Source organism: Amblyomma americanum, chromosome 7 (genome assembly GCF_052857255.1).
Source record: "Amblyomma americanum isolate KBUSLIRL-KWMA chromosome 7, ASM5285725v1, whole genome shotgun sequence".
In the NCBI taxonomy this organism is placed as follows: Eukaryota; Metazoa; Arthropoda; class Arachnida; order Ixodida; family Ixodidae; genus Amblyomma; species Amblyomma americanum.
This window is the reverse complement of record NC_135503.1, coordinates 131,673,441-131,693,126: the sequence shown is the minus strand read 5'-3', so window position 1 is coordinate 131,693,126 and position 19,686 is coordinate 131,673,441. Positions and strand designations below refer to the sequence as shown.

At 47.8% G+C, this 19,686-nt stretch overlaps 1 protein-coding gene across 1 annotated transcript in view; it reads right to left on the bottom strand.

The window, feature by feature from the left end:
• LOC144097464 (uncharacterized) overlaps window positions 1-19,686 on the bottom strand; it is a 51,455-nt gene extending 31,769 nt beyond the window's left edge. Inside the window, exon 1 of the mRNA XM_077630188.1 lies at window positions 19,508-19,686. Coding sequence (XP_077486314.1) covers window positions 19,508-19,633 — 126 coding nt within the window. The 5' untranslated portion in view covers window positions 19,634-19,686. The remainder of the gene's footprint in view (window positions 1-19,507) is intronic.

The window sequence follows — 19,686 nt, the reverse complement described above, 5'->3', positions numbered from 1 at the left end:
GTAGAGCACGCGTCCTTATCAACGGCATCCTGCAGCACATCGAGTTCGCTGTACTTCCATCCTGTGCTCACCCTCTCATCCTCGGCTGGGATTTCCTCCACTCCGCGCAAGCTGTCATTACATGTTGCCCTCCTACTCTGGAAGTTGCTGACTTCGACCCTTCTGACGCTCCTGCAATTCCATCTCATCACTTGATCAACACCGCGGACCATGTGCTTTATCCCGGCTCCAAAGATGTCATCTTAGTTGCTTCTGCTTACATACATGCTGGGGACGTTTTCGCCACAGCCGTGCCCCGTCTTCTCTCCAGGGGCATTCTCCTCGTCGCATCCCTTCTTCGCTTCGTCAATGGGACTGCCCTTCTGACTGCGCTCAATACTGCGTCGGAGCCCATTCTTCTGCGCGCTGGTACTAAAGTGGCTTCTGTGTCTGCCATTCAACCTGTCACCGTTCTTTCCTCGCCACCATCCAGCTTCGCCATTTCGTCCCATCCTTCTTCTCCGGCAGCTATTTCCGCTACTATCAGCGACGATCTCACGCCTGCTCAAAAAGCAGAATTGCTTGCCCTCTTGAACAAACATGCCGCTTCTTTCGACGCCCAGTCAAAAATATTGAGCCAAACATCGGCGGCTACGCATCGCATCCACACTGACGGTTCGCGCAAATTCGCCGCCGCCCGTATCGTGTGTCTTCTAGTGAACGAAAAATTATTCAAGATAATGTCACCGACATGCTCAAGCACCGCATCATACGACCTTCTTCAAGTCCTTGGTCCTCACCAGTCGTGCTGGTACAAAAGAAGGATGGTTCCGTACGCTTTTGTGTCGACTATCGCGCCCTCAATAAGATCACTCGAAAACATGTTTATCCACTTCCTCGGATTGACGACGCCCTCGACTGTCTCCAAGGTGCTCAATTTTTCTCTAGTCTTGACCTCCGATCCGGCTACTGGCAAATCCCCATGCATGAAGAGGACAAAGAGAAGACAGCTTTCGCCACGCCAGATGGCTTATATGAATTTAACGTTATGCCGTTCGGCTCGTGCAATGCTCCGGCCACGTTCGAACGCATGATTGACACCGTACTCCGCGGGCTGAAATGGAAAACTTGCCTCTGCTACCTGGACGACATCGTAAGTTTCTCCTCGACTTTTTCTGAGCACCTCGCCCGCCTCGATGAAGTTCTAAGTGCTCTTTCCGCGGCCGGACTTCAGTTAAACACAAAGAAGTGTTGCTTTGCTTCCACTTCTATCAAAGTTGTCGGACACGTCTTTAGTCGCAGAGGCATAAAACCAGATCCTGATAAAGTTGCTGCAGTGCTGAATTTTCCCCGCCCCAGACGGATTAAAGACCTGCGCAGTTTTCTAGGACTCGCCTCATACTTTTGTCGTTTCATCCGAGGTGTCGCATCCATCGCCGCACCTTTGCATCCGCTTCTTGGAGTCAGCACGCCCTTCGTTTGGTCTGAGGCCTGCGAGGCCGCCTTTACTTCTCTAAAGCAGGCTCTCATATCTGATCCGATACTGGCTCATTTTGATGACAGCGCTACAAAGATTTTGCACACTGACGCCAGTGGACACGGCATTGGTGCCGTTCTTCTGCAGCGCCCGCAATCTTCGACTGAGCGCGTGATTGCTTACGCAAGTCGTACCCTGACTGCAGCGGAGCAGAACTACACGATCTCTGAAAAAGAGTGTCTTGCAGTTGTCTGGGCCGTTCAGAAATTTCGCCCCTATTTGTACGGTCGCCAGTTCACATTGTAACTGACCATCATGCGCTGTGCTGGTTGTCGTCACAGAAGAATTTGTCTGGGCGCCTCGGCCGCTGGATTCTGCGCCTCCAGGAGTATGATTTCACAGTCACCTACAAATCGGGAAAAAAACACAAAGACGCCGATGCGCTCTCTCGTTGCCCCCTCGCCTCCGCAGAACCTCTGTGCTCTCCTCCTGTTGCTTCATCGCTCCCAACTACTAATTCCATCACTACCCACGCCTCGACGGCCGCAGCCATTAATCTGGTGCCGACTCCCGCTCTCGGCGATCTCGCTTCACCACAGCGGGCCGGCCCTTACTGCCGGACTCTCATTGAACGCCTGAGTGGTGCTAAGCGGCCTCCAGATGCCCGCCTCCGACGCCAACTCAACTGTTTCAAGCTGGTTGACGGCATCCTTTTTTGACACAATCATAGCCCCCTGGGTCACGCCTGGGTGCTTGTCATTCCCCATTCTTTTCACCGTGAGGTTTTGCAGACGCTTCATGACGACCCCGTGGCCGGCCACTTAGGATTTCAGAAAACATATGACCGTATAAAGCGCCGTTTCTTTTGGCCTGGTCTCTCCACCTCTGTCGCCAAATATATTGCATCTTGCATCCCTTTCCAACGCCGCAAACGCTCCACGTCTCCTCCTGCTGGCCTTCTACAACCTCTTCCCTGTCCTTTCTCACCCTTCGAAGTCGTTGGTATCGACCTGTACGGTCCCTTGCCACTAACCTTATCGGGCAACCGCTGGATCGTCACAGCCGTCGACCACTTTACATGGTACGCTGAAACAGCCCCCGTTCCGTCTGGCTATGCCTCTGAAATCGCCCATTTCTTGCTCAACGCCATTCTTCTGCGCCATGAAGCCCCACGTGTCCTTATCAGTGACCGCGGCAAGTCATTCCTCTCCAGCATCCTTGCCGAAGTTCTTCATGCTTCCCGGACCGCCCATAAAACAACTTCAGCCTATCATCCCCAGACCAATGAGCTCACCGAACGGTTTCACCGCACCCTGTCAGATATGCTGTCTATGTACATTCACCCCGCCCACACCAACTGGGACGCTATGCTCCCCTTTGTAACCTTTGCCTACAATACTGCCGTGCAACGAACAACCCGTTTTTTCCCCTTTTTTTCTTGAGTTCGGTCGCCCCCCTACCTTCACTCTCGAAGCATCTTCTCTGCCCCCACAACCTCTTCCGGCCTTTCCTATGACGAATTTACTTCCCGTCTTGCCTATTGTCGCACCATTGCCCGCCTGAACACTGACGCCTGCCAAGCCTCCCGGAAAACAACCTATGACTTCAAACACCGTGGAGTGCGTTGCTCCTGTCCATCCTGCCCATGACCGGCGTTGTCGCGGTGAAGATATTGTTCATGTGTCGCGCTTAAAGCCCTTCACCCGTGGCCCTACTTCCCTCTAACGTGCGCCCGGGACGCTCGCTTTCGCCCATAGGGGGAGAAAGTGTAAGCACAGTGCGTGACCCTCGTCTTCATCTGTTAATAGTCATCATCTCGCATCTTCTTTTGAGGAGTGGCCGAAATATTTGCCAGCGGGAATAAAGAGCTCGCTTGGTCACAGTCTCACAATTGTTATAATTTACTGTTGTCTTCAGTGCACCTGTGGAAATATCTGGTGTCCTGGTGACTAGGCCACAATTTCGCCATTGGGTGCCCACCGCAGGCTCACTGACAAGGGCACAGGAAGTGCTGTTTGTTGCAGAAATGACATCAGACCTCGAGACTGAAGACTCTGGTGTTTAAAGGCGTAACCGTCACAAGCGCTGAAAAAGCGGCCGTCACATCCGATGAGGAAGGTGAATTTGGGGAAATTAAGATAATGTGTGTTATTCCACCAAATGCTTTACTGTTGGTGTATACATGTTGATGCCTTAGAGAAGCAGATGACAACGTGTTTTCTGCTGTATATATTGGAAGTGTACCCAAAAAAATTTTTTGCATGGTAGTAGCTTGTGAGAAGCCAGTGTACCAACTTTGTTGAAAACCAGAAGCAATACATTCGTTAAGGTATTCACATCCCAGTTTGGAAATATTTAGTGCATTGAGCTGGTTTTGCCTTGTGAATATATCTTAATCATTACTTTTTCCATGTACACCAATGCAGGTAATTTAATTTGCGTGTGCATCATAATCAGACATCTTTTTTTCATTTTTGAGTAGTCTTAACCTCTTTGGCACTGGTGTAGCAGAGCATTTGCTACAAATGACAATGAAATCACGGGATGGCAAGGAAGCTTCTAATTTTTTGTGTGTCAATTTATGCATCTTGTTATATCTTTTGCAGTACCCACTGTGATGCGACAGATGTTTCATTGCCACAAGAACCATGCCTTGCAAAGCTGTAAGTTGCAACTTTTGCTTTATTTGCACTATGTAGACAAACAAATTTTTGGTGCAGCTTCTTCAACTGCAAAACCACATCCAAGGTCTAGATTGCAGCCTAGTCAAACTACACAATGTGGTTAGTTATCTGTTTGCCACATAGATAGTGGTCCCTAGTGTGTGTGTGTGCGTGCGTGCGTGCGTGCGTGCGTGTGTGTGTGTGTGTGCGTGCGCGCGTGTGTGTGCGTGTGTGCGTGCGCACGCGCGCGGGCGGCCGGGCGGGCGGGCGGGGGGTTGGTGCAGCAGTAACACCTGCCCTGCCTTTGCATCACGGGGAAGACCATTATAGCAGCCATACTCAGCAGGACAGTAAGTCTCATATAGCGTTAGCTTTCTGCATTTCTTGGATTACAATAATGCTTTTTTACACCATGCCATGCCTGCTGGTAGGTGCTAAGCTTTCCTGAATAAGTGACCATGTAAGTCATTCGCTCGTGTAGTGTATGTGGCCTCAGCAAAGGTTAGCCACACATAGCTGGCAAAAAGACTGCAGAAGTATAATTCAAGTCAGTGGCCTCAACAGAGCTTAGTCATAGATTGCTGCAAAAAAACTAGTAGTACTACACTTATAAACTGTCTTTACGTCATGCGCTTAGCAGGTCCTTCCTTGGGGTGAGGAGGCGCATCACTGGCTCAAATGCAGGGAGATCATCTGATTTGTTAAACCCATTGTTGTGCTTCTGAGATGAATGAAATTGCCAAATGCATTTGGAGTGCTTGTGCTCTCTTTTAGTTCAAGTGCACAGTTCTTAATATTCCTGCCATTAATATCCAGAGTCGGTGTCATAGCCAGCACAGCCCATCCAACGGACAGTCAGTAGGAACAGTTATGCTTCACCAAGCTCCACTGGATTTCAGATTTCTCCAGGTAGGACTTTAGATGATGTGGTTGCTAACACAACTGTGAAAACTTCAGTGAATTTCAGTTTCCCTTGTTCTTGCAAGAATATGATTGCATGTAGATGTCTAAAATTCATTGGAACATGTAGCTCTTAAAACAGAGGTCAGTGCATAAACATTTCTTGCTTCAACTTGCAGACAACAGTGCAGAACTGCTGCAGCAGCTTACCACTCCTTCTGCACAGCTTTCATGTATTAACCCTCATGTATATATTTTGATAGCCTGCAGTGACGGCAGCCTAATCTGATAAAATTACAGTTCAATATAAATTATAAATTGTTCAGCAGGCACGTTCAAACTCCATGCGGCGACTCATGTTTGCCATCAACAAATTATCTTCATTTTTCCTGCAACGCTACGACTTCCGAATGAAAATGTAAACAAAGGTTTTGTTCCTAACTTAAGTGTACCTGACAGAGCATTTCTCATGTGCAGCCGCTGCCAGCCTGTCTGCTTATTCTGCTGCCACCTCTAGCATTTTGCAGAAATGGTTTGTTTTGTGAAATTATGTTTCAGAAGCAAACTGCATGTGAAATTTGGTTCTAGTCCTAATATACTATATAGAAGTGGGAGGCCAGTTTCTCTGCAAGAGAACAAGGTTTGCCTAGGCTATTTAACTATTTTATTTGTTAAGAATGCCCTTAAGGTTCCACTGACAAGTATGTTAACACTGGAGGAGAGAAGAACAAAAATAGCATGAAATACTTGGAAGCAAAATGGGATATTCAGATAATTATTTTTCGTTGAGTAAAAGCATGGAGCAGTCCAAAACAAAGATATTTCAGAATGCAGTGAAGGTACATATATCTCAAGTATAGGTCAAGGGAAAACGCAATAGTGCTTGGGGTAAAACGAGCAAATAACAGCACCGGAAAGAGATACACATCACTTTTCGAGATCCTTGGAAACTATTAAAGAAGTACGGCAGGTGATGTGTTTGGCTTGAAAAGATGGCCATGTCATAAGAAAAATGCAATAGAGGGCTAGAAGTCAGAGCAACAAATGATACGTATATTTTGTGAAAGATAAGCGCGCGAGTTTGCGATATCTGTGTCTTCGGTTGGTTAGATTTACTTGCGTGCAAAATGCATTGCTTTAGACTACCCGCATTCACATTGTACGCAGCGTGGTTTCACAAGCTTCGTGCAACGTCGGCGGTCGCAACCCTATAGAATAATGTATTTCAACGTGGTTCTGCAGGGAGATGAATTACCGCACTTCTTTTTATCGCACAACTAACGCAGGTTTTTTATTTTCAACCATTTCTGCGCCAATAATGTCCGTACTGTGAGCTATCGCTGTCATTCCGCGATCTTTCTGTCATGTTGTATGATATTTTTCGGCTAATCAGATTATACTTCGGCGTTTTTTTTCAACGAGGTATCATGGGCTTAGCATCGATCCCTGAGCACTGAGACAGTAAAAGGGAAAAAGGATGCCCGCAATCCAGCGCCGTTTGTAAGCTTTCAAAAAAAGCGAACTGCTCTACAACGCCAGTCCCGTCATGATCCCAGCGCCTGTGCGCTCGAGGAGCTGCTTTCCCGCACAGCTTGGAACAAAATGGTGGACCTTTGCGTAACTCTGCTCTCTGTGGGAGCATATACAGGAACACTAGATAGAACTAAAGTCACTGGAACAGGAAAAGTACCGCAGCCATCACCGGAGCCGCCACATTTGGTTCAGCGCCGCTGAAGAGACGGCCGCGCGCAGTCTCTACGCAGGCATGAACTGCACAAGCTTCACTACGCGACTGAAAATGTTGTGCACTGTTATCTCGGCCCATAAGTGCTACTTAATGCTCCGGACGATCTGTGTGCCGGCGGCCACGAGGAAGAAGCGAGCGGACCTTTTATTGCGGGGAATGGCCACGTCACCGCCGAGAACAGAATGGGGAGCGCGCGCGCACTCCGGGTTCGTTCTCGGCGGTAGCGTAATCATTCCCCGCCATAAATGGTCCGCGCGCGCTGTCCCGCCGGCGCGGCGGCGAGAGAAAACCAATGCGGTACTTTTCCCGTTCCAGTGACTTTAGATGGATGGATGGATGGATGGATGGATGGATACGGCTGAACCCTTTACATCGGGCGGTGGCTCAAGCCACCTAGCCATGTCTTGTGAAATTTTACTCCTGTCTTGCTTTTAGCCACCAATCAGATAACCTTCGCTTGGTTACTTCTAACCTCTTAAAATCCACTCTCCCTTCACTATCCCTAAACCCCAATGCCTTGGGTAAGTCAGCCCCGCTGCCTTCCACTGTAGGGTGAAGCCCTTTACAGAAAAGTATCAAGTGTTCAGCTGTTTCCTCCTCCTCTCCGCACGCAATGCACAAAGTGTCTATCTCCTGGTACCTGACTCTATACGTCTTAGTCCGCAAAACTCCAGTCCTGGCCTCAAACAACAAAGAACTTCCCCTACAATTATCATAGATATTTTCTTTGACAATTTCCTGTTTAAAGGTCCGGTATGTTTCTAGTGCCGATTTCGTCAGCATCCCTGTTTTCCACAAAGCTCTCTCTGATCCTTTAACCTTTTTCTTAACCGATAATTGCTGATTTGCCCCCTTACTGCTGTCCAGATATTTGCTTGTCTATTTTCTAGTTCGCTTTCTCCATTTCGTGTCAACATTCTTTATATACAGGTATCTGAAAACTTTCCTAGCCCACCGCTTTGCCTCCATCCTTCTCAATCGTTCCTCAAATGCTATCTTACTGCTAGCCTCTCTGCTCTCGAAAGACGCCCATCCCATATCACCCTGTACCCCCTGATTTGGTGTATTGTCATGTGCTCCCAAAGCTAACCTCCCTACTCCCCGTTGCCTAATTTCCAGCCTTGATTGAACACCTGGCCTCATACACAGGACCGCATTCCCGAAGGTCAGGTCCCGAAGGTCCCTCTTACCACCTCATACCTATTGTAATTCCACAGTGCCCTATTTTTCATGACAGCTGCATTCCTACTAGCTTTATTCATTACATATTTTTCATGCTCTGTCAGATACTCAACACTGTTATTTATCCACACCCCAAGATACTTGTACTCATTCACTACTTTTAGCACGAACTCCTGTATTCTATGCTCGCCGCCCTCTTTATTAAATGTCATGACTGCAGATTTTTCCTTACTATACTTGAAGCCTAATCTATCTCCCTCTGTACTGCATATGTCTAACAACTTCTGCAGGTCTTCCTTGTTGTCAGCCATTATTACTATATCGTCCGCATATATTAGTCCCTGTAATGTCTGTTTAATCAATTCCCCTTGCTTGAAAAAAGATAGGTTGAAACCTAGTCCGCTCCCCTCTAGCTTGGCCTCCAAACCTTGCAGGTACAACATGAACAACAAAGGGGACAGAGGACATCCTTGTCTAAGCCCCCGCTGTATCTCTACAGGCCCTGATACATTTTTTTCCCATTTTATGAGCACTCTGTTACCTCTATATATATCTTTTAAAAGATTAATTACTCCATTTTCCACATCCAATGTGCCCAATATGTCCCACAAATGCTCCTGAGTAAAGTTGTCATAGGCTCCCCTAATATCCAGAAATGCTAGCAATAAGGGCCTATGTTCCTTTTCCGCAATTTCTATACACTGTGTCAATGAAAATAGATCGTCCTCCAACCTCCTTTGTTTCCAGAACCCATTCTGTAGTTCCCCTAACACCCCCTCGTTCTCCACCCAAGCCTGCAGTCTATCCTTTATAATTTGCTTCACCACCCTGTAAACCACAGATGTCACTGTTATGGGGCGATAGTTACTTACGTCTGCTTTGTCCCCCTTTCCCTTATATATCATGTTCATTCAACTTAATCGCCATTCATCGGGGACGTTCTCATCCACTATCATTTTGTTCACTACCTGTATTAATGTTTGCTTGGATTTTGGTCCTAACTTCTTTATCAACATAATCGGGATACCATCTGGTCCTGTTGATGTGCCACTAGGAACCTTCTTCTCTGCCCTTTCCCACTCTCCTTGCTCAAGTGAAGCTATTGCTGTAACCGGTCTATCCTCCTTCGATAAATTATGTACCACGTGCTTTGCTGAAAATTTTTCCGTCATCCTTGTTCCTATGTGTTTTATTGCTTCATCCCCTTCTAGTCGAATACCCTCATCTGCAACAATAAACCTTTGTTCTAGCCTAGTTTTATTACTCATTGCATTTAGATGTTTCCAGAATTTTTGGCTGCTTTTCTATCCTTTTTATTTACTTTTGACATCCATTGGGCACCCTTTCTTCTAATTTTCTCATTAATCAAATAGGATGCGTCCCTTCTACACTTTATGAAGGTATCCCATTTTCTGTCTACTTCGGGTTTTGGTTCCCCCCTCTTCTTGGAATATCTGTGTTCCCTGGATGCTTCCTTGCGCTTTTCTATTGCCCTCTTGACCTCCTCATCCCACCAACTCTTGGGTTTGTATCTTTTCCCTTTTAGCTTTACTTGCACCTTAGCTAGCTCTAGCTCCAGTAATCGAGTTAATTTGGTATAAGTCCATTCTGTTTCACTATCCTCAAAAAGTACTTTCTCGATTTGTTTGGCTGCTACTTCCAATTGCTTTTCTGAGTAAAAATTTTACCCTGATTGTTTATCTTGATTCAGTCCTACATTGCTTTTTCTTCTGAAGCTCAACTTAATACGCTTGTGGTCACTACCTAGACTTCTGGAACCATCTTCATCTATGCTCATTACCCCTAATCTGTTATACATCCTCTGTGACATTAGTGCATAATCTATCGTCGAGTGCAGACTCCCCGCCTCCCATGTTATGAGCCCTTCACACTTCTCGGTGCTGTTGCATACAACTAAATCATGCCTGTCACACATGTCCTGCAGCATGCTTCCTGTCGAATCCGTGTACCCATCCAGGTCTCCTATGTGTGCATTCATGTCGCCTAATATAATTACCTCGCCCTGTCCTCCTAGCTCATCAATGTCGCTTGCAATACATTCTAACATTTTCCTGTTTTCCTCTTTGGCATTAACCCCTGTCCACAGGTATACAAAGCCAAGGAGTGTTTGCTTGCCTGCCACTGTTCCTTTTAGCCATAAATGTTCCCTGCATCCCAGTCTAACCCTTTGAAAATTCATACTTTTATGAATGAATGCCCCAATTCCACCTCCCTTTCTGCTGCCCTCTGTTCTATTGCAATATTCCCATGCGTAGTCTGGGTTACAGGGTGGTTGCTCCATGTCTCTAAGATGTGTTTCCGCTAAACCATATACCATTAATTCCTCCTGTCTTAACTGTTCTTCTATTTCCTCCCATTTCAGTCTATTCCTTCCACCTTGAATGTTAATGAAACCTATATCTGAATTAACTTGGCCCTGGCGCTTGCGTCTCTTTCTTCCCCTATGGTTCCATTGTCCGTTTGATCCTAATTCTTCCTTCTCTACACTGGTTCCTTCAGAGCTCTGGGCCCCCCCAAAAAAGCTGTTGCCTGGCGACCTATCCTACTACCCACCTTCTTGCCAGTGGCACCACCGTAGTGGATGCCATCCTGTGCAAAAGGGTGGGGCCTAACCTCGTACACTTCCCTGTTGACCTCCATCACCTCGTATCTTAGTCGTCGACTCAATAGCCTAATTACCCGATTAGTCTCCACGACCCTCCTTTCCGTTTCGCGAGCCTGCCTCTGGACCTCTGGGATTGTGCATATGGTCACATGCACACTCTCAGAGGCCTCTCTAAGCCTACGCATCCCCACCTCCAACTGCGTCTCAAGATTCTGGCTCCTCCCCTGCAGTACATCATTGAGACCAGCAAGGATGACCAGAAGGTGTTCGCCATCCATGCTGCCCACCACCACCTCCCGGGCTCTGGCCATTGCATCCACCATGCACTTTCCCGACTGAGCCTCCACCTGCACCCGCCTGTCTGCCTTCACTGCCGTCAGAACGCCTCCTTCAACCCTCGCTACATTCGAGTCCCCGACCACCAGAACTCTCCTGCGCCCCAAACGTTCGCTTCCTAATTCCATCTGTTGGCCTCCGGATCGCTCTAGCTGACTCTCCTGCCGCTGTAAGCTATTGTCGCGAGTTTCCATGCCCGCTTTAACCTTTTTCATTTCATTCTCATTTTTCTCACTCAATGCTCGCTGCACTACAGCACTGTACGATCGACGAGCCTCGTCCCCCACCTGACACTTCTCCGAACTGGGGTGCCCAGCCGGCCGCGACCTGAGCACTTCAACCTGTTTTTCTAGCTGGGTCCGCTTTTCCCGCTCTTCTTTAATCTCGCCCACCATTCGCTTCAACAGGGCGGCATTATTCTCCTCTTTTTTAATCAAATCGGCGACCTGAGCTTCCAGCTTAATCCGTGCCTCTCGTTCGACCTGCCGGTCCGCATTAAGTGCATTAAACCCAGCTTCCCATTCCCCTTTTAACGCATGAACGGCGTCCCCAAACCGCTTGCAGATCTTACACACGAAGCTAGCCTCATCCGCCTCGGCTAAGCTCCCGAACCCTGTCTCATCTAAGTAACACCAACGGTCGCACTCCTGGCACTGTACTAACTCCTCGTCCTTGTCCTCCTTAACTTTCCTAGCTTGCCGACCCATCGTCCGGCCGACTGCGCCTTGTGAAAGCCCGCCAAAATTCATATGCGTAAAAACCCGCCAAGAATATTACACAAAACTTCAGCACTACGCAACGTAAAAGCCCGCCAAAATTCCTAGAGAAGAAACCTTCGGCACCAGTCAACGTAAGAGCCCGCTAAAACTCCTGCAGAAAAACCTTCGGCACTGCGCAACGTAAAAGCCCGCCAAAATTCCTACACACAAAACCTTCGGCACTACACAACGTAAAAGCCCACCAAAATTCCTACACAAAAACCTTCGGCACTACGCAACGTAAACGCCCGCCAAAAATCCTACACCAAAAACTTTCAGCAATACACAAGGTAAAAGCCTTCCAAAATTTCTACGCAAAAACCTTCGGCGCACACACTTCCGCTAGCCTTTCTAGCCTTAACTCGGTTTAAAACTACTGCCCGAAAGCATGTACAAGCGCAAACACCAAAAGGCACTTAGCTTCAGACGTAGTCGCTGGAGCTCCGAAAAAAAGCGTCCGCCTCCGACGGTGTCACGAGCGACTGTCACGAGCGACGGTGTCACGAGAGGACTGCTTGTCAGCGCCGCCTAGCAGAACAGACGAAAGCTCGAAATCGCCACGCGCATGTGCAGGCGCTCTTCCGGCGCGACCCTCTCAATGCTCCGCTTGCCTCGCATTCGTCCGGCGTCTGTGTCGTGGTGATGATGATCGTGATCGGATGGTTGCGCTTTCTTTAGCTAGCGAACATTTCAGAATACAAACAGCGCGGTCTTGATAAGGCAAATTGCGCGGTGACGGCTCTACCATTAAGCCGCTTCGTTTGAGACAGCTGTAGCGCGTTTGCGCCGCAAACAACTCGCATGTTTCGAACTTTTGCTGCCGCTGGGACTCTGCTGCGTCTCACTCGCAAGCAAACGCGCTCAAAACACTTGGCGTACTGCCGCAGTTTTGTGTTAATTTTCTACAGTTATCACTGATGATTCGCCTTGTCCCTACCAGGCGCCGACGCAGCACTAGTGCATGCACCCTGCCTGTCTCCCCCGAAGCAAACTGCCCCTATACTGGATCCTGCTCTTATCGCCACCGAGACAGTGCGCTGCGTATCGCGCTGTCAAGTGTGGAGCAGAGCTCATGGTAATCACTTTGCATGCACCTTCGGATCTTAGGATGTCTGCAAGCACTCACCCACACGAATGCCGCGGCAGCAGTGCGTCACTGTTGTGTGCCCCGCGTGCGAGAGTCGGCATTTATATTTACTCGTGATGGCCCAGCAATCAGAATATGAGCCACGACAGAACCCGGCAAGCGATCCAAACTCTTCTGTCCGAGCTGTATTATTTCACTGCTACGAGTTCCATATAGGCATTGGTCTGTTTGAGAATATAGGCATGGCAACCCAAAAGCAGCATCCAGCACATTTGGAAGAAGTCACTATCTTTGAGACGCTGGATCGCGCTGCAAAAAGTGCCAAGAGCGGCGGTTTCATCTCATTTTAAACTGACCTCCTAGGTGAGGCTCCAATGCAGAAGCACTGTGGTGCAGTACAGACACACAGGGCGCATGCTTTGCCGCTCCGTCGGTTCCTCGTAGCAGTACGCCGAAAATGAACGGTAACTGTATTAAAAGAACCCGAAACTGCGGTGGTGGATCGAGTGTTTTGAGTTCATTTGGTCTATAGCGAGACAGAAATGAATCCCAGAGGCAACTAAAGTTGGAAGGACGCCTGCTATTTGCGATGGAAACGCGCCTACAGCTGTCTCCGATCAAACGGCATAATGATAGCGTCGCCCGCGCGGGATTTGTGGCATCAAGGCAGCGGTCTGTGCGTTCCGAAATACCCGCTCGCTATAAAAGGCGCAACCATCCGACCACGATCATCATCAGCGTGACCCTGACGCCGGCCGAATGCGAGGCGTGCGGAGCATTCAGAGGGTTGCGCCGGTAGGGGGCCTGGATATGCGCGTAGCGATTTTGCGCTTACGTGTGGTTAGGCTAGGCGGCGCTGACAAGCAGTTCATTCTTGTGCGTCGCGCTCCGTTTACTTCTGTCCGCTCCTGTACTTTACTATGCCATTTTATGTTTCCTAATGTCTTTCAATATGATTTTCTTGCAAACGAAATTGTCTCAGGTGCCGAATTTCAGGACAAATTGATTTCTGGTTTATGGGGAACAGAAAATAGTGCAGTATCGGTCTCAAATATTTGCGGACACCTGAACTGGGCCTTAAGGAAAGGAATAAAGGAGGGACATTCACAATAATTATAGGTCCCGAAGGTGATGGCAACTTTTTTTTTGTCCGGCATAAAGGTGCCTTTTTTTTTCAAAAGCTGGTGTCAAAAGCAGGCTTGTGTTTCACAAGCCTGGTGTCTTCTTAGCGTAGTGCAGTAATGATGTATGCAGAACATCGGCACAGTTTTCCATTTAACTTGCACTTGTATTTGTGTGGCAGGCTTTGCACGACACAGCTACTCGGATGCAATATTGGCTACGATCGGAGCAGTGGTGAAACGGTGGCTCACGGGGCCCCAATACTGGGAGGGTGGTCGTAGCAAAAGAAGGCAGCGCCAGGACCAGCAGCAGTGATGAAACATGCAGCCAAGTGGTGGTCCCAAAATGCTCTCAAGCCTTCGAAGCCCAAATATATTTGCACCTTTTGTGCTCAGAACTTCTTTTTAACCAAAGTGAAAGATGCTCAATGAATATATTTTAAACAAATTGCTTATTTAACTATGTTAAAGAACCCAACATTGGAAAGCATAGAAGAATAGCTTTCCTAGCTTCTTTGCTTTCATATCATTGTTTCTTGATGTGCATTGAAAGAGGCCTTTAAAGCCACTGGGGTGTTTGTGAAAGAACACTTCATTTAACATTTAGCATGTTTACATTAGAAAATATCCAGCTGGGGAGAAATACTTTAGGATTTAAACACCCAGTGCTCCCATAATGCTTTGCTGCGGTTGCTAGCGTCTGTACTCTAGTCGCTGAATAGCCCCTGTGTTGGGTTGTTATTGCCACTTAGTTGTAAACCTTGTGCTTTAGCCACCTGTTTCCACATTTGGTGCTCCTTTTGCAGCTGGTGTGCATACGTTCTGTGATTCGGTGCTCGCAGTGTTGTGTTCAGTTCAGCAGTGTATAACATGTAAGCATTACTTCTTTCTGGTGAATATGTGCATTTATTACTTCCCTTTTATCCTAAATATGTCTTTTCAACTTTGGCTATTTAGTTAGACATTGATCTATATTTGCACTAGCTAGGACTGGCAAAGTATGAAGTGCTACCTCTACTGCACCTAGTGTGTGTGCATTCCATTCATTCAATACTCAGTAATTAGTAATTGATGCCAATATCGCTTAATTGTATTTGAAAACAGTTGATGGTTACAACTATAAAGCCCTTGTCTAGTGATCTAGAACCTTCAACTCTTGCATATGTATATGTGACTGTTGTAGTTCTGCTCATTGGAAGTGCATGTGGTTTCGTTTTGAAAGCTTTGCAGCTATTTAATAGTCTTATGACGCATATGTTCGGGCCTGTTCATACATTTGGAAATAAAATTTTCAACTCAAAAGATTATTCTGAGTGGAATTACTCGGGTGGCACTGAATTACTAGGTCAACATTGTCCTGTGTAGTTTCCCTTTTTTCCTTCGTCTTTTTTTTGGCTGGTAAAAATTACTCTCCGACATGTCTTACCAACTGGCCCACCATTCAATCTTGTTATTGTATAATGTACGGCCAATTTTTTTCATATTGCATGAATGAAACTACAGAACACAAAGTATTCACAAAAATAAAAATAAATCATTTCTAACTTAATCAAAATATACAGTACTGAATGTCAGAATAAAGCACGCGACAGGGGCGGGCCGTGTTTGCCCCGCCACTGAGCCGTAGACTGCCCAGGCACGGCCACGACGCTGGCCTGATGCCCCTTGCCAGGTGGCTGCCGATCATCGGCAAATGAAAAACCACAATCAAAAACTAAGCACGGCCCGAAATAGGAAAGCAAGGTCGAGCCAGTCATTTATTTCTTGATAGCCAATGCTGGGCCGGTCGTCTCCCAAGCTCGATTTTTTGCTTGGGTACAAGGCAAGGTATCTTAACCCCCCTCCCAGCTTCGTTCAAACGAGGACTCTCTCCATTCTGTGCACAAAATGATGCCCTCGTGAAGAACTTCGCAGCGAACAAAACAGCCTACCTAAGTGTTGTACCTGCTTGCCTCCGCGTAGAAGTTCTACAGGCTTCACTCGACGAGCTGACAGCTGGACATCTCGGGTTTTCTCGCACCCTCCGCCGTATTCATGACAAGTATCACTGGGCCGAACTGTCTGCCGATGTCGGACATTATGTGCAAACCTGCCGAAATTGTCAGCGATGAGAGACTCCTCCCACGCGACCAGCAGGATTTCTGAACCCCATTGAGTCCCCATCAAGGCCCTTTCAGCAGATTGGCGTGGACTTGCTTATCCCCTTCACAAAGTCAACGTCTGGAAATAATTGGATCATCATAGCGACTGACTACCGCTATGCTGAGGCAAAAGCCCTACCGAACGGAACAGTAGCAGAAGTCGCCAAATTCTTCGCGGACTGCATTTTTCTGCGACACGGTACCCCCGATATGCTCATCACGGACAGAGGAACAGCATTCACGGCATATCTGACGCAAGCCATCCTGCGTTACAGCCAAACCAGTCACCAGAGGACAACTGCATACCACCCGCACACCAACGGGCTGACCGAGCGCCTGAACAAAACCAACGACAATATGCTCGCTATATATATCGATGCCGAACACAAGACCTGGGACGTCATCCTGCCTTATATCGTCTTCGCCTACAACACCGCAGTGCAGGCGACCACTCAGATGACACATGTTAGGCTCGTTCATGGCAGGAAGGCCACAAGCACACTAGATGCCATGCTTCCCAATGTTACCGAAGATGATAATGTCGATGTCGCCGCCTACCTTCAAAGCGAAGAAGCCCGAAGACATGACCGATCACAGATCAAAGACCAGCAGTAGACCGACGCCAGACTTTACAACTTACGAAGACGACACGTGGAATACAAGCCCAGGAGACCGAGGCTGGGTTTGGACGCCCATTCACTGGCGCGGATTGAGTGAAGTGCTTTTGCACAGCTATTTCGGCAAGTACAAGGTTCTGTGTCGGCTAGGCAAACTGCACTATGTCGTCGTCCCTGATGAATTCACTGTACCCCAGCGACGCCGCGTACAACCAGAAGTTGTCCACGTCGTCCGTCTAAAGCCCTATCACATGCGCTAAACGACACAGCGTTGCCACAGTCAGTGTTTATTTTTGCACAATTCATTTTATTTGTTTTTAGCTGCCTGACATGTTTTAAAGCATCAGGTCAATGCTTCTTTGACAAGAGAGTAATGCCGCAAAGCTTTGCAGTGTTTGTTCTTTCTTCAAAGCTGCCAGCACACCGCTTTCTCGCTTTGTTCGCGATGCAAGAAGCGACCAGATTTATCTCGATTGTTCGCACCTAGACGGAGCCGATTCTAGGTTGTTCCAGGATACTGTAGTAGCATTTCATGCCGTATCCCAAAAGTTCGCTTCCAGCTTCAATTTCAGCATGGCCGAGAGCGGCGGGCATTCTGTTCGAAGGCTGCCGAGCACGCTGGTTGCTACGCCGCCGCCGAGTGATTTAATCTATTGTTGGAGCAAGTCAGCCCAAATAAAGAGTTCTGTTTAGACACCATTTTGTTCTCGATTGTTCGCACCCAGACGCAGCCGATTCTATTTTGTTCCAGGATAAAGTAGTAGATTTGCATGCCGTATCCCAAAAGTTTGCTGCCAGCTTTAATTTGAGCATGGCCGAGAGCGGCAGGCATTCTGTTCGACGGCTGCCGAGCACGCTGGTTGCTACGCAGCCGCCAGGCGATTGAGTCATTGTGGGTGCAACTCAGGCCAAATTAAGAGTTCTGTTTAGAAAAAATTTTCGCTGGCATTCTGATTCTCGGATTGCAGTCACCACTTCGTGACTATATAACCAACTTCTATGGTATCATAGATTTGGTTGGAGGTGAAAGTAAGAACAAAGTGCTTTGTTGGAATTTCCTTGTCATCTTTTCTAAGAGTTGTACATCAGTGACATCTTTGTCCTTGAGACCATCCAGCATTTTTTCTTCAGTCAGAGAGAGAAAATGTTGTTCTGAAATCACACCATTGACATTGTTCAGGAATCTATGTGCAATATGAAAGCAGGTTATTCTCCAATGGTTGCTATATTTGAGAGCTTGGAATACTGTGCTTTGTCTTTGACATGGAGAATTAGATCACCATTGGCCATGTTCATTACCTTGTAGACAAGGCCCAATGATTCTGGGAGAGATTTAGAAAAGACAAAAGGAGAGATCATTCTTGCTTGTTTTCCAGCTAACTCACCATGCACAACGTAGTATCTGAGGAAGATTTCTTTTTTTGCAGGAAGTGCACAGTGACATTGGTCTGCCCTCATTTGTTAGGGGCTATCATTTGTAGGATGAAAGGAATTCATTAAAAAATGCTGTTATTCGGCTGCCGCAGCAGCCGCCCAATATGGAAACCAACACGGAGGCAGGGCAGGAAGTTGCAACCAATTCCTGCCCACGCCAGCTGTACACCGCAACTATAGCCGATAATGGCATTAACCCAGGTTTGTTCACCACACATGGTTAACCCTCGCTGCCCATGAAAAAGTAAATATGGAGAAACGAGGTGACACGACAGTAGTGAGAAAGAAGATAGGAAAGTGAAAGATGGATGTGGAGCATAGGAAAGGGCGACTGCCAATTTCCCTCGGTCGGGTGAGGCTCGAGGTGCCATCTACGGGAAGCTGGGGCCAAAGTGGTGTCTTGCCTCTACCGAGGACCCTTAAAGGTCCAAATGCTCGGCATCGGCTCAATCACCAGGATCCCCTTTTCCCCAGACATGGCGATGCCATGCAGAGCTAAACGCGGGAGCTCGGGTCCGTGGTGACACACTGCTCAGCATCATACCCTTGCGGGGATCTCCCTGCGGATGCTAAGGCCGTCGTGATGTCGCAACTCACCAACATCTGCATGCAGATGCCCCTGCAGGGGTGGATTTCATATTTTATATATTGAATTAAGGATATATCGAACTATTCCTCAACCCTCTGAGTAAAATAATCCGGGTTCGAGTGTAGCCTGAAAAATTCGCATAGTTCTGGTTTAAGAAGTTTGCTAACTTTGTAAAAATCAAACCAAACACTTGGTATGGGTCTTCCAGTCAGTGTTACCCGTGGACTGGCAAACAACGTAGAGAGGTGCACGGAGCTGTGTCTTCTGCACAGAGCGATCAGTTTACAACACGTCTGGTGCGTCTTCTTGTCCCTGGTATACTGTGTTCTGGCATAGAAGAACGCTAATTGGGCTGGCAGTGTATGTCGCAGTACACATTCACCAAGGAGCTTCATAGAGTGGCAGCACCATCAACGATAGCGACAAATAAGGTTTATTCCTTTCATTTACTATTCCTTACATTCTTATCACTCCATTACATACAGTTCAGGGCATCGGCAACCTTTGCTAGGATTGGAGACATCATTTTGTTTTTGCAGGATTACGACTTATACTCCTCGCATGGACACCGAATCGAAATAACTTCTGCTTAAAGTTAGACTTGTACGTTTGACCACTGTATTGGAATATCTCGTGGCCCAGGACGCCGTAAATGAGACCTTAATGAATAAATACTGCGGCGCCGCAAGTCTGAGCCAGAAAAACAAAATAACAGAGCCACCATCACGTTAAGTAATGAAGCTGAACATCGGGGCGACCCAGTTTGTCTGTCCCTCACTCATTTCGCGGGAGGTGCCACTATCACGGACAGTGTCTATGGGCGCCTCGAATGGACACCATTTGCACTAACCTGTTCCTCGGGTGCAAGCTGCTCTTCGAGTGGGGCCATCCCGTTGTGCTCGGAAGGTGGCGGAGCATTCGGGATCCAGAAGAGCGGCGCTTGGTCGCTGGTGGCGTGCGGCTGTACGTACGCCATGTCCGCACTTGGCCGCCTCCAATTCGGGCCGGCCGCCGCAGGGAGGTAATGGA